The following is a 13422-nucleotide window of genomic DNA, read 5'->3' on the forward strand; positions in this document are numbered from 1 at the left end:
CTGCACAGGCTGTTATTAATGTGCCTTTTCAGGGAAAGTATAATTAGATTTGCAAATGTGTCTCGATCTGAAGGCAAGATTGTTTTTGTGCCATCTGATCCTAAGAGGTGACGTACTTGCTACTCAACTGTCGTAAAGTTGGTACTTCATAAGTTAGGGTGCCTCCAAAGACCAGACTTAAATTCGTTTTGGCTCAATAATCAATAGCTTTCCCCTCTTTGGAATACAATGAACAAAGTTCACACGTGTCAAGTTAAAACAATTTCAGTATTTAATGTCTAAAAAAACCCAACAATCTTTTAATCTGACAAAACTGTAGATATCAATAATAAGTGTCTCTTTAGGACCCCGCATTTGGGCGGGAAGGAGCCGCCGTCGATGTAAGAAGTCTTCCGGACACGAGCTGGTTAAATTAGTCTCGCGGTGGGGGGGTGAACATCCATGAACCACGCGCGTTCTCGCGCACACAGCTTTTTCCCCACAAGAGACTTTAGTCGCCACCCGAGAAGTTCGTCTCGCAACCATCTGTCAACCCTTTTCCACCTTTAAAGTAAGTTTTTGCTTCTTTTCTTTGCTTTTGGGGTTAACAATAGCAGAACAATAGGTTCGGCTTGGTGTTTGCAGTTATTGTTGAATTACAATCTTTCAACATTTATTTTTAAAGTTTGTTAAAGCGTTGCAACATTTGGTTAGTGGTTAGCACCAGATCTAACCTCATCGTTATTTCGACGGGCTCAAGTTAAAGTTCCTTTTCTTTCCCCTTTCTTAAGGGTGTGTATTAACACTACCTACGTGCTTGATATCAGTACTACTTCATACTTTCAACAGGACTTCGATCAGTGTTACTACCTGTTCCGTTAGTAGAAACGATTGATAACAATGTTGTTATTACTGTTGTTATTATTGTTGTAACTAAGCCATTAGTTGCACGTTACGCTGTTGGTTGAAACACTTGTAATTGGACGTCAGGTGGTCCGCAAAGTGCAGGGAATCCACGAATTTGTTGCACTATTACGGACGTTCAAAAGAACTTTCCTCAGCTACACAATCAATAAAGCATAAAGGAAATAAAAGAGCCGTAAAAGCAGTCAGGGGTTGTAAAAAGTAAGAAACAGAAACGTCTTGAGTTCTTTTATGCTCTTGTACAATCATTAGTTATTCATCAGAAGTGGCAGTAAGGGGAAACTCAGAAGAACGGATGGATGGATCATCACACGCAAGTTGTTCCATTTTCTGGGTTCGACTTTAACACCTCTGTTGTGTTTTTCCTTCTTGCCACAGATGTTTCATAATTTCCTCTGAATGGTGGGTCTTTTCAGCGAGTAGCTGGAGGTGAATCAGCCCATTATGTCACCAGTATGAGGTTTATTCATGCAACATTTTGAATCCTGTAAAGTCTTGGGTCACACCATCATCCAGCTGCTAAACATTGTTGTTTCTGCTGTTTTTGTGTTTGTACAAGCAGAATCATGACACGCTTGTTGTGGCTTAGCTTTAGCTGGAGGAAGAGCCCTTTTCACCAAATCTAAAGTAAATCCGCTGCAACGCAGCACCTGGTTGCGTCTGGTTTTAAGGCAGGATTTTGGGAGGAATTAAGGGCAGTGATATGAGGATGATGTGGCGGACCTCACAGATGTGGAAATGACCCATTTCCATATGAATATGATAGTTCCAGGAGGTGATGGTGGATGGATGCTGGCACATTGCCTGACTTTTGGAGTCCATCAAGGCCACGGTGATGTCAGAGCCATCTGCCACTAACGATGTATTTAATCACCTTCTGGGCCCCTGTTGTGGGTGCATGAGTAAACATATGCATATTCCAGTAAACACATTGTGCACCCTGTACATGTTTAGATGGTGATCGGATTGAATGGGATGGCTTTAGCAGCTCCTTCAGTGTTTATTCATCAAAACCTTTGGTTGTTTTGCATTACACGTACGAGGTCTTGTGTATCTGCTTCCTCATTTTACAATAATTGTTTACAGGAAGCAATAATCTCATTCTCCATGGCACGCTTTGCACCCTGTTTCCAGTTTGAAATTCTGGCTTCAGGTTTTTCAGGTTTAATAGAGTTTGCCGTGGCAGTTTTTGCTCCGACATGTTTGCCATCTAATAACTTAGGTTGTGAATTACTGTCAGAGGTTCAGTCCACACCAACAATGGATTTCATAAATAGGCTTTAAAAAATCTGCACTGCTTCTCACTGTTGAGACATAAAGACTAGCAATCTCCTTTAGAGATTATCCACTGGTCTGTTATCTCCTATCTGGCTTAAGCTTTATTCTCTGGCCATTTTTGTAAACATCAATTTGTACCGAGTACATTTAATAACTTTATCATTCATCTCAGCCAGCTTTAGACAGTTTATGTGACCAGACGCGACCTCCTCTTTACCACGTAGTCCGCATCAGAAACTGAAAGACCTGAAGGGGTTCGATCCTCCCAGAAGAACCTAAATCCTTTTGTGTGAACGGAGCGAGAGAAGCCTGACATCTGGTCATCCTTATGAAATCTTTTCAGATGTTTCAGCTAGCCACAATGGCTGCTTGTATTTCCAGCGTTCCCAGTGAAGGAAAAACTGGTTGTGGTAAATATTTTCCTTGGACTTTTGGAGTGAATCATGCCGCCGGGGGGTTTCTTCGGTGCTCCTACTGTTTTCTGTGTATGCGCTCTTGGTCTGACTTACAGGTGTTTCCCCAAAGGAACAAGTGACTCATTGCAAAGTTGCTAAGCAGCGTGTGTCTGAGTTACATGTGTGCACATGAAAAATGCAAACACGAGCAATGCAACCATAAAATAATGCAGACTGGTGTCAGGCGCCCAACCCCAACGTGTCATCTTTGGGTGTCTGGCTCTTAATGACGGGTTCATGACCTGTTGATCATGGCTGCCTATATATCACTCTGCTCTTTTTCTATATTTGTCTGACAGTGTCTCACCTCTCATGATGATGTAGCAGATTACGTCCCTCCTTCATCACAGATTGTCTCCAGACATTCAAAGGACAAAAAGCTCAATATTTTAAGATTGGTACACACTTCATTTTCTCTTCGAAGTGGATATCAAAGAAGGCCGACTTGTTTAAGACCGGAAGAGAGTCTGATTAAAGCTTTTTATCGTCCAGGCGCAGCTGTAAAGATGTTAGTTGCCCTCGTCCTCATTAACGCCGTCTCTTTCTTTCTTCCTCCAGAGGACCAGCCATGGGTAAAGGTTGCATCACAGTCACCAAATACTTCCTGTTCCTCTTCAACCTCCTCTTCTTTGTAAGTAATTGGTTTTTTTTTTATTAATGTTTGATGGTTATAAAGTGGCTATAGTAGCAGATATGTGGTGTGTTCTCTCACAGTCGTGCTAGCTTCACTCTTTCATGTCTTTTATACATACCGGTATATAAAAACTGAGCCATGTGCTGCTTTGCAGTGAGGCTTATAAGCTTCCTCTTTCATGCATCATGCAGATAGGTGAAGATGCAGAGAGCATTGACTCGATCAGAGGCAGGATGCTGTGTAATCCAGATGTTTTCTGCTTGTTTCCTCCCGCTTCACACCCATGACAATATGAGGGTTGAGATTAGACCAGACTACTTAAACCCTGTCTGCAAGAGTATCCAGACTGTTCCAATGAAGCTAAGGTTGTAAACCTAATTCCGACCTTTTGATGTGAGCACCCAACTGGTGTCTAATAGGAAGCGTGTGTGTCTGCGTCGGTGTTTGTCCGTGTGCAGAGATCAAGCCAGTGGAGGTAGGGGGAGCCAGGAAGTGGTGGGCTAATGATGGCTGCTGGGTGCTGCGAAGTCCCTCTGAAGGATCAGCTCTTAACCAGGACTTTAAGGACTGTTGTAGGCCCTGAGGGGGTGGCAGAGCATGAGGAGAAGCAGATGACTCAAAAGAACCTCTCATCTTTGGATTTTGCCCCATTAGAGTGGGACACATGGTCTAAATGGGGGTTCTTTTAATAACATACAAGTTGAGCTCTTTATAACCTTGTTTTACAGCCACAGAGGTTGAGGCTGAATATTTGTTTAGACATAACTTTAGCCCTTTAATAACCTTTTAGCTGGAATAGTTTCAGATCCCACCTAGCCAGTCAGAATTCTGTTTTGTAGAATTAGGTCTTCACTATTCTTACTGGAGAATAAAAGAGAGCACGCCGTTTGATCAAACCCTTTTGTGTGTTGCAGTCATCTCAATAAGGTGCTTCTCATTATTCTCCACAGGTTTTTGGAGGTCTGATCATGGGCTTTGGCCTGTGGGTCCTGCTTGACAACCAGAGCTTCATCGCTGTCCTCCGTAAGCGTTGCATCACACACACACTTGAATTAGTGGCGGCATTAAAGGAGATAAGAAATCATGTTGTAGAAGAGGAAATGGTGTGATAAGAATTCTAATTCTACGTACCAGGATTCGTTTCCTGACAACAGCAAAGCCATTTTCAAACCGCAGTTAATGTGTTAGTTAATCACACATACTAGTACATACTATAAGAAGTTAAAAGGGAAGCTCATATCGCCCCAGTTACTGTGGAATTGTCATATCTTTAAATAGACTGAGCAAAGTAAAGCAAGCCCTTTTAGAAGGCTAATTTGTTATATTGATATTTTGGTTGTCTAGCAAGTTTGATTTTTGTACAGTCAAGGCAGAGTGAGTGTAATTATACCCAGATTTGTCTCGACACAGAGGGACGCGTGGACAGAAAGCCTCAGCTGTCGTAAAGATTTTTTTATAAGCACTTCCTCTGTATTCAACCCAGATGGAGCTTTTGCTGAGCGCAACAGTAAAGTTTCCTACAAAATTCAAGCTTTGAGGCTCTGACCTGGGTTTTTCCCAACTTTGTTGTCATATTTACCATCTCATTCAATGACATCACCCTTTATGACACCCTTTATGTCTCCTGTTGAGTATCAAATCCAGATTGACTCCAAATGGGACAATAACATGTTCCTAATGTAACTATAACATGTGCTGGCACTGAAATTGATATAAAATGGGAGCACATTCGTTGAGCCTCCTCTGACTCTGACACTACATCTCGATGCCACTGCTCTGGACTTTCTCTGAGGTTATTATAGAGCTGAGTTTGCTTGTCCTCACTCCAGCGTCCCAAACATAAAGGCAGCCTCGTGTCCATCACCTTTGCCAGCTTCTTTCCTATCATTATGATAATCCAGCTGCTCCTCCAGAGATAGCAGAGGCCCCTTCACTTACACCCTGAGGATGTCCCCTTCAACACAGGGCTCCGTAACCCTATTATATTTCTGTTTCTGGTTCCAAAGAAGTCGACCTCAACTCCTCCCTGTTTTCCATGTTACCGGGAAACTCTTGACACACTAATACAACAGAACCGTTGCTCTGTGAAGCTCTGTTTATTGGTTGTGTCCCCACAGATATGGTAACATTGCCTGATGCTTAACAGGGTTCCTATATGCTCCTATATGTTTTGTCTCCACTATTCAGGGTTGCATAAGTAGAACCTCTTTTCTTTGTAGAACTTGCCAAAACACAGTTTTCCATATATCTAAATATAAATCAGTTTTTGGAAAGTTAAGTGTCTGCCAAAGATGATGAGGTCAGACTCTTTTTCCAAAGCCACAAATAGTAAAAGGCAAGTTCTTAGTTCTCCTAAGGTCTGATTAATAAAAACCAACTCTAATTGATCTGTGTTTACACAGTTCATCTGTACATAACCTTGCTTCTTTTCATTTCATTCTCGCTGAAAGTGGGGCTCACTTCTAATAGCAAACAGGCTTCCTATCCTTTCCAGATTCTTTAAAGCACACCATAATTCAGGCTTCTTTAAATGGAAAGTTTCATGGAAACCACCAAATGAACTATTTTAGGCTGTGCAGCAGAGACCTACATGGAAAGTTGCCATGTTACACGACACAGAGCAGCACCGCCACTAAACACACACCGACTTACCACAGAACACAGACGCTGGGTGGAAGCAGCTGAAACACACCTGGCACAGGCTGCAACATTCACTTCACTTTTAAAAGGTTTGATAAAAGTAGAGGAAAGCAGATGACCTGAACATGTGTTTAGGAAAACCTCTGTTATTCTGCTATACATTATGCTGTGGATCCCTCCTCTCCTCTCCTCTCCTCTCCTCTCCTCTCCTCTCCTCTCCTCTCCTCTCCTCTCCTCTCCTCTCCTCTCCTCTCCTCTCCTCTCCTCTCCTCTCCTCTCCTCTCCTCTCCTCTCCTCTCCTCTCCTCTCCTCTCCTCTCTCAGCGTTGACCAGCCACCGAGGCTTCTGCTAAAATAATTTCATGCATGTTCTGCTCTTGTCCTTCGGGAAGTCTAACATTGAAAGACCATTTCAGTACGCGGACATGTTGACGTGCCCCAGCCAAGTGCTGAAGCTGCGGAACACTTTCAGCATGAATTTGGCATGTACTCAACTATTCTCAGATAGTCTCAAACCACCCCTCGACTGCTCGACTCAAACGAACTGCCTCTTTAATGATGCGTCTGTTTAAACATGCATATTTTGTGTGTTTTTTCCATATTTGTTTAACCCTTGAAGACCCTTTGGGTGAAAGGGGTTATTGGCGTAGTGTTGTTGCAGGTTGTAAAGTTTTATAGTGCAGGCTTGTGTTTGTACAGGCAATATTTTTGCAGCCTGTGATACAATTTATGCCTCTGCAGCTGCTAGAGCGCATACTGTACACGATGGCCGCGCAAGGCAGCAGTCAGGGCGGGAAAGGATTTACAGTGCAGTTTAACTGTGAATAAACACCTCAGCAGCGAGCGAGCCAAGAGGCATCATGGGGGGTCGAGGAGCTCCAGGGCCCGTCAGCCTTTTCATTCTTGGTTGGCTTCATCTTCATCTACAGAACAACCTCTTCCTGGAGCTCTCCAGAACTCAGATACTGCACACCCGTTAAATGTCTCCGGTTTATCTCCTCTCCAGTATTTCAATCTTCCCCTTCAGCACCCCCCCCCCCCCCCCTCCTCCTCCCCCTCCTCCTCCTCCTCCACATCCTCTTTCTGCCAAGCTCTCCTGCTTTATGTACCAAATGGAAAAATAGTTTCATCTTGCTGGAATTTGACTTGTCTTTCCAGGCTCTGGTGGCTTATTAAAATGATAGTTTATAGGAGTAAGAGAGGAGCAGGCTCTGAAATCAGTGTTTGCCTTTCTTTCTGCCTCAACGCCTCGATGAACACGTACAGACGCTGCACTCGCGGTTGATGAAAAGCCCTTCAGCTGCTTGTTTCCCCAACATGCTGAATGATTGCAGGAACGCAGTGGCAGATGAAGTACTAAGTTGATGTATTCTGATTTTTGCAGAGGAGTCATCAGACACAGTGAAAGTGGCTGCCTACATCCTCATTGGAGTGGGCTCCTTGTCCATGGCTCTGGGCTTCTTTGGCTGCATAGGAGCCATCTATGAAATCCGCTGTCTGCTGGGTTTGGTGAGGACTCTTATCCACTCTGGAAACAGTAGATTTTTTTTCCCCTCAATGTAAATCTCGTCTTTTTTCCGTGTGGAATCTGCGACCTTAGCCAAATATAGTATGGGACACAATTGCACAAACCTGCTTGGAAGCTCCCGTAAGAGCTAAGATCTCATGATGAATTGCTGCTGGCAGTAAAGTGTGATTATCTGTGGGTGGGGGCCTCACAGCATGTGTGGGTCCTGTTAGCCTGTCAGATACAGGGGGTGCAGCAGGAGTGGGGACGGGTGCACCACCTCGATGGAGTTAAACCTGCTGGGGGTTAACGACAAACTGCTGTGACCTACTTCTCCCAGTGACAGTGACCAGCTGGCAGGCCCCCATCTCAACACACACACACACACACACACACACACACACACACACACACACACACAGAGCACCTTCAGGCCCAGTAAAGGCACAGATGAGCCTGTGGAAGAATCCCTGAAAGATTAAACTGTCACAGTATTAACTAGCAGGAAACAGAGACATTTACGAGTTAATCATTAATTGAGCTTTTTCCTCGTATCACACACTTTCTTTTGAGTCAAAACTTTCTAAAGTCTCGTAAATAAGAGAGCGCCTTCTTGACACTCCATTAAACTTTTGTTCTATGAAAGTATTTATTGATTTCCTGCAGAAACTGTTTTTGTTTTGGGATTAACTTATTTCTAAGGGCATTTTTCTTTGTCACCCACAGTATTTCACATGCCTGCTGCTCATCCTGATTGGCCAGGTCACTGCTGGAGTTCTCATTTACTTCCAAAGAGATCAGGTAATATATTACTTTAAACCTCTTTTTCCTCTCAGTAAATTTTTATAGGCTTACATTTGCCTGTCTTTTCTGCCCCATTATCCCACCCCACCTGGAATCTACAGGGATCTGTGCTTCCACTCTTATCTATGAATGCCGTCTTTATTTTGAAGCTGATGTGAAGTGTAGATCTGTTGCTTTGTGAGTGGAAAATGACTAGAACGTAATGAATGGGTGATGGTTGTAGATAATGTCGAGAGCAGAGAGAGCTCCTCTACGAAAGGTTTCGAATTATGTATTGTAGGATGTAACTGACCAAAGATAAGATGAGATGAATTATGTTGCCGAAACAGAAACGTTGAGGTCTACAAAGAGGTCTTGGTGTAACAGCGCCCCCTCTAGGTGTGTTTGTTCTATGATGTGGTGTGTGACACGAACCTGTACAGCCAGACGGCCAGTTAGCAGCAGCATGATGGCAGAGATAAACACAGGATTACCCATTTGGTTCTTTCCTCAGGGATATTTAGTGATAATTTGCTCTTTCAAGTCTCTCCAACATAGATGGATGCTAATTATAGGCCCTCGTATCGTCTCATCAAACTATCCTCGTTGACTTCAAAATCAAAAATCCCTTTATTCCACTGCCTCCTCCATGTGGATGTCTTTAGACTTCAGAATTCAGCCGAATGTTCCACTTTTCTGTCCTGTGACCTTAAAGCGAGGCCAAAAAGAACCAATAAAATGCAGTTCCAAACTCAGCTCAGTGTCTGTGTCCAGAAAACATTGACCTACTTAAGATAATTCACAAACCCGTCATGGCCCGGTTTCATGCAGGACCCATTTCCTTCTTCTTCTTTCGCCGACATTACCACAGACAGACCTACACACATAGGGAGAAGCCAGGATGTAAATAATAATGCCGTCTTCCTTTGGTTTATCTTTAGTTCTCTGGTAACTAAAACAGGTTCTCACATGAAAGTGGTCAAATTATCAGCACTGAATCTGAGATCAGCGCCGCTGCCTTCGAGTTGATTCGAAATCTACTATTATGTAGAAAAAGCTCATGCATGTTGCGACATGAACTTTCACTGCTGCTGTTGTGGGTTTTAAACCGTCCTGCGAGTAATAGAAGACGCCTGAATAAAAGCAGCGCCCGCGTTTGTTTGGACGGAATGTGTGAGGGGTGTGTTGTGTTGATCACTCACTTTAGACCAGTTCTGGGCTCTGAACCTCTGATATTGCCTCAGCTGTTTACCCTCCAGCGTGCATGTGCGTGTGTGTGTGTGTGTGTGTGTGTGTGTAGTTCTGGAGCTGCTCCCTGTATTTAAGGCTCACCACAGGCCAGGGTGGTGCCCTTTCCCAGAATAGGGAGAGGCAGCCACTCATCTCCTGCAGAGCTCTGACGATACATCGCTGCCATCTCTCTGTGGTCTTCCCCACATTGACGCAGGACCACGTGTCCCTTCAGCTGTGTTTGTTCACTGTTTTATGTCAGGATTCATGTAGACGCTCAGAGCTGCTACCCTTGGAACCCTGGACATGTTTTAACCTAACGTATGGAATCATCTCCGTCTCATTTCAATTATGTCCTTATATTACGATCTCCCCTAGTTGAAACACGAGATGTCCAACATCATAAAGGACATGATCGTCAACTACACTGGTGTGAACAGGACTGCCGAGAGCACGTGGGATTACGTCCAGAAGTCGGTGAGATGCTGCTACGTTGTCCCTGTTTTAATGCAGCAGATTCAGAAATCTGAAGTGTCTCAGCTGAACTGTAAGAATGAGCGTTTCAACAAACTTATCTCCTTTCTGAGCCGGCAGCAGTTTGAGGCTAAAGAAGAGTATTTTATTATTGATAGGTTTGCCTTCCTTCACATCTTCAGGTTGAAGGTTTTGCTCCTTACTTGGCACTTTCTCTGTCCTCTAACTCTGTCACCTGTCATTCCCTCCTGTGCATGATAAAAAACCTTCTCCATCAGATGAAGTGCTGTGGGTGGACTGGGCCTGGAAACTGGTCTGACAACCTCATAATCAAGAACAGCTTCCAGAACCTCTACCCTTGCTCCTGTCGCAACGAGTCCCTGCCCGGCTCGGACATCAAGCTCGAGGGCCTGTGTGAACACCTGTCCGCGGATCTCCCCGTGTTCGAGACGGTGCGTAACACCCTGAGCTCCACCGAGACTCATCAGCGTCTCTACTTGAGCTAATCTTAGATTGGAATTCCACACCTTGTGATTTCCTCAGACTCATTTTCCTCCTGAAAATGGGGGGAAAGTCCGGCGTGTTTGCACAGCGTGATTCTGTTGCGAGTAGAGGGGAAGACCTATTGTTCTGCTGTTTGGGCTGCGTGCTTCAGAAGCTCCGCTCTCCACATTTCCTCAGCTCAGCCAAGCCCTGTTATTCTTCCCCTCACTGACTCAATCCAAAGTCAACAAGCTGTGTTTTGAAAAGGCTCTCTTGATGTCCGCCTCGGATCACGGAGACATTCGTCTTCCTCCTGCACGTGGGCCTCCAACTCTGTCTCTGTCTCTCCTGCAGGGCTGCATAACCAATGTGGAGAAATGGCTCCTGGAAAACTGCGGAGTGATCTTGGGAATCTGTGCCGGGGTGGCTGTCATTGAGGTACAATCCCCTCTATTCTCGAACCGTAGTGATGCTTTAACATCCTGGCTACAGGTGTTCCTCTCTGAATACTCAGCAAGACGTTACAGATTAGAATGAAGGGATTTGTACACAGTAAGACTCATTTGCTAGCATCAGAATGCTAATTTGTTTAATTAAGAAACCTTAAAAAAGATATTGTTTTGTTTTTTTAATTTGGCTGCAGATTAAAAACTGTAGTTTGTTTTAAAAGGATTTAAAGGCAGGTTGACCGGTGAGTTGTGGCAGACATAACTGAGCTGAGTGGGCTTTATTTCCCTCAGCTCCTCGGGATGATCCTCTCCATGTGTCTGTGCAAGAGCGTCGTCCAGGAGGATTATAGCAAGGTGCCGAAGTACTGAGGTGAAGACAGAGGCAGCTTCCCAGCACACGCACGGACGGAGGCCTCGCTCTCGCCCTCTGCTTGCCCCTCATCCTTATACGAACACACATAAATTAAGACGGCTGTCTCCACCTGCCTCAGCAGCTGTGCAGACCTCACAACCCACACATGCAGAGCACACACAGCTCACACTCCACTCAGACTTGCTGGACTTCAGACATTTCAGTTTGGGATTTTCTGTAATTTACTTTTTGTTGGGTCTCGTAGCTGTTTGCTGTCCAACTCCATGCAACAGTTTATCTATTTGTCATCATTTCTTGACCTCGATGAAGCGCTTGCTATGGTAGAAGAAAGAGCACTTTAGTTGTGTTTGTTAACGGGGGGGCGTACAGGGACGGGACAGAGAGATGGGGGGTGGGGGGAGCTGTGAGGATTATTGCTACAGCGTGATTCTGCAGCTGCTATTTTTGGTTGAGGGTGGGGCAGCAGCCCATGGCTTAGCCGGGGCAGGGCCCCTGTGGTAAAGGCTCTGACTCCTTTCATCAACTCCTTGTACCCAGCAGATCTGCCATTATCCTGCGTTCACACCCACCACTGGGGTGGCGTCACGTCTCTGCGTCCCTCTGGGGTGTGACTGGTTACCAGTAGCTTCCCGAAATGACTCGTTTTATAACATAAAAGTGTTTGTATGACATGTTTTTTTTTATATCTTTGTGTTATCTGTTATGTACATATGAATTAAGCAAGGGAGTTACGGCATTTCAGCCTTTTGTATGGGAACGTCTCCCTCACGCTTTTATTTTAAAAGTCCTGCTTGTCATTTCCTGTCTGATGCTATTCATGTTCAGAGAGCTGTCGCAGCAGCTTGTCAGCGCAATTTAGGCCTGAATCAGAGAAATTGGAAGCCACGTTTTCATTTCTTTACCACCACAGGAGTTTGTAAAACACACCACGAAGTCTCTCATCAAGGCAGTGACATAAGAAAATGCGAGCGGTGCGACCACATTGTGTTTTCCCTTCTTGACATGTTTGTTTTACTAGAAGAACAAGCGAGGGAAATGTCGTAAACCAGCAGTGATTGTATATTTCAGAAGCCACTATGACCAGACGGCAACGGTTCATTAACTCGGGCTTGTCTCTCCTGATTTTACAGCAATGACTCCGAGTTTCCCCATCCCAGATTTTCCACGTCTCAGTTCCTTGATATCAGTAGAACAGTTTGTTTCTCAATGGAGCGTTTTCAATTCCAAGTTTTTCATGCCACATTTTAAGTCATTTTAGAAACACAAAAGGATGAAATCAGGCCGTTAAAATGTATTTGTGTGGGTTTCACTCACACTTTTCTTATATTCAACTTAAAAAGTTAATTTAACTCAATCAGATGAAGGGTTTTTACTGTATATTCAACTAGAGAAAGTAGTTGTGGAACTATATTCTATGTTTAAAAACGATTGTTTCTTTTGATACTATTGAAAACTCTTAATAAAACTGGACGAGAGGATCCTTTCAACACTTTCTTTCATTTTGAACAGCACAAACGTGCGTGATGGCGGTGGTTTATGTTCTGTAGTACCTCTGGTGACCAGTAGGCGGCAGTATTGAGCCACGGTGAGACGTGCCAGTCAAGACGATTTATGTGCAAATTAAAATCTTTGTCTTAATGTAAAATTTATAGATATTACAACATATACAACAGATTTATATTCAATTCCTGCTTGTACTCCCCACAACTGACTCATTTATTTTTAGTGTTTTATATTAATTATGCCCAAGTGACAGACTTGCTTATCATTCATTCTTTTTTTGGGGGGGGGGGGTAATAATTGCAAAAGCAGTTACCAGAAAAAGCAGTTATAATGATGTGCAGTGCCAGAAAACAATTTAAAAATGCAGTTGCACATCAACCTTTCTGTGCTGGCTCTCAGCCCCGGTATAATGAGCAGCTTGGTGTTCTCTCAGGGGACTGGACATAACTTAAAGGGACGTGTGTCATTAGGGAGAAATGTCCGAGTACAGCAGCAGCATGTCGCCTCATCTGTGACACCTCCTCAGGTCACACATGGTTTTCAGTCAAAGTGTTACTGGATCCAGGCGTAAGGTGGAAAAAAGGAAGTAAAATGAATAATGTGCTGTGATTAGGGATAATGGACTCGTCATAACTGTTGAAAAGTGTTACAGATCATTGTGCGCATATGCTCATTGTACAAACACAACGAGGAAGTGCCCCCCCCCCCCCC

The 13422-nt window shown here is 44.1% G+C and overlaps 1 protein-coding gene across 1 annotated transcript; it reads left to right on the top strand.

Moving 5' to 3' along the window:
• The first annotated feature begins 402 nt into the window (after positions 1-402).
• On the top strand, positions 403-12695 carry cd82b (CD82 molecule b). The gene is made up of 9 exons (XM_003967521.3): positions 403-550; positions 3195-3267; positions 4221-4293; positions 7294-7418; positions 8143-8217; positions 9808-9906; positions 10182-10355; positions 10741-10824; positions 11127-12695. Exons 2-9 carry the CDS (start codon positions 3205-3207, stop codon positions 11202-11204), a joined length of 771 nt encoding a protein of 256 aa, XP_003967570.1. The 5' UTR covers positions 403-550; positions 3195-3204; the 3' UTR covers positions 11205-12695.
• Positions 12696-13422: the final 727 nt, after the last annotated feature.

This window comes from Takifugu rubripes, chromosome 9, assembly GCF_901000725.2.
Source record: "Takifugu rubripes chromosome 9, fTakRub1.2, whole genome shotgun sequence".
In the NCBI taxonomy this organism is placed as follows: domain Eukaryota; kingdom Metazoa; phylum Chordata; class Actinopteri; order Tetraodontiformes; family Tetraodontidae; genus Takifugu; species Takifugu rubripes.

What these genes read in the sequence shown, in the direction of transcription:
- cd82b (XM_003967521.3), top strand. Translation starts at nt 3,205, where the DNA reads ATGGGTAAAGGTTGCATCACAGTCACCAAATACTTCCTGTTCCTCTTC. An exon ending in TTTACTTCCAAAGAGATCAG is followed by an intron (nt 8,218 to 9,807) that starts GTAATATATTAC and finishes GATCTCCCCTAG; the next exon opens with TTGAAACACGAGATGTCCAA. An exon ending in ATCTCCCCGTGTTCGAGACG is followed by an intron (nt 10,356 to 10,740) that starts GTGCGTAACACC and finishes TCTCTCCTGCAG; the next exon opens with GGCTGCATAACCAATGTGGA.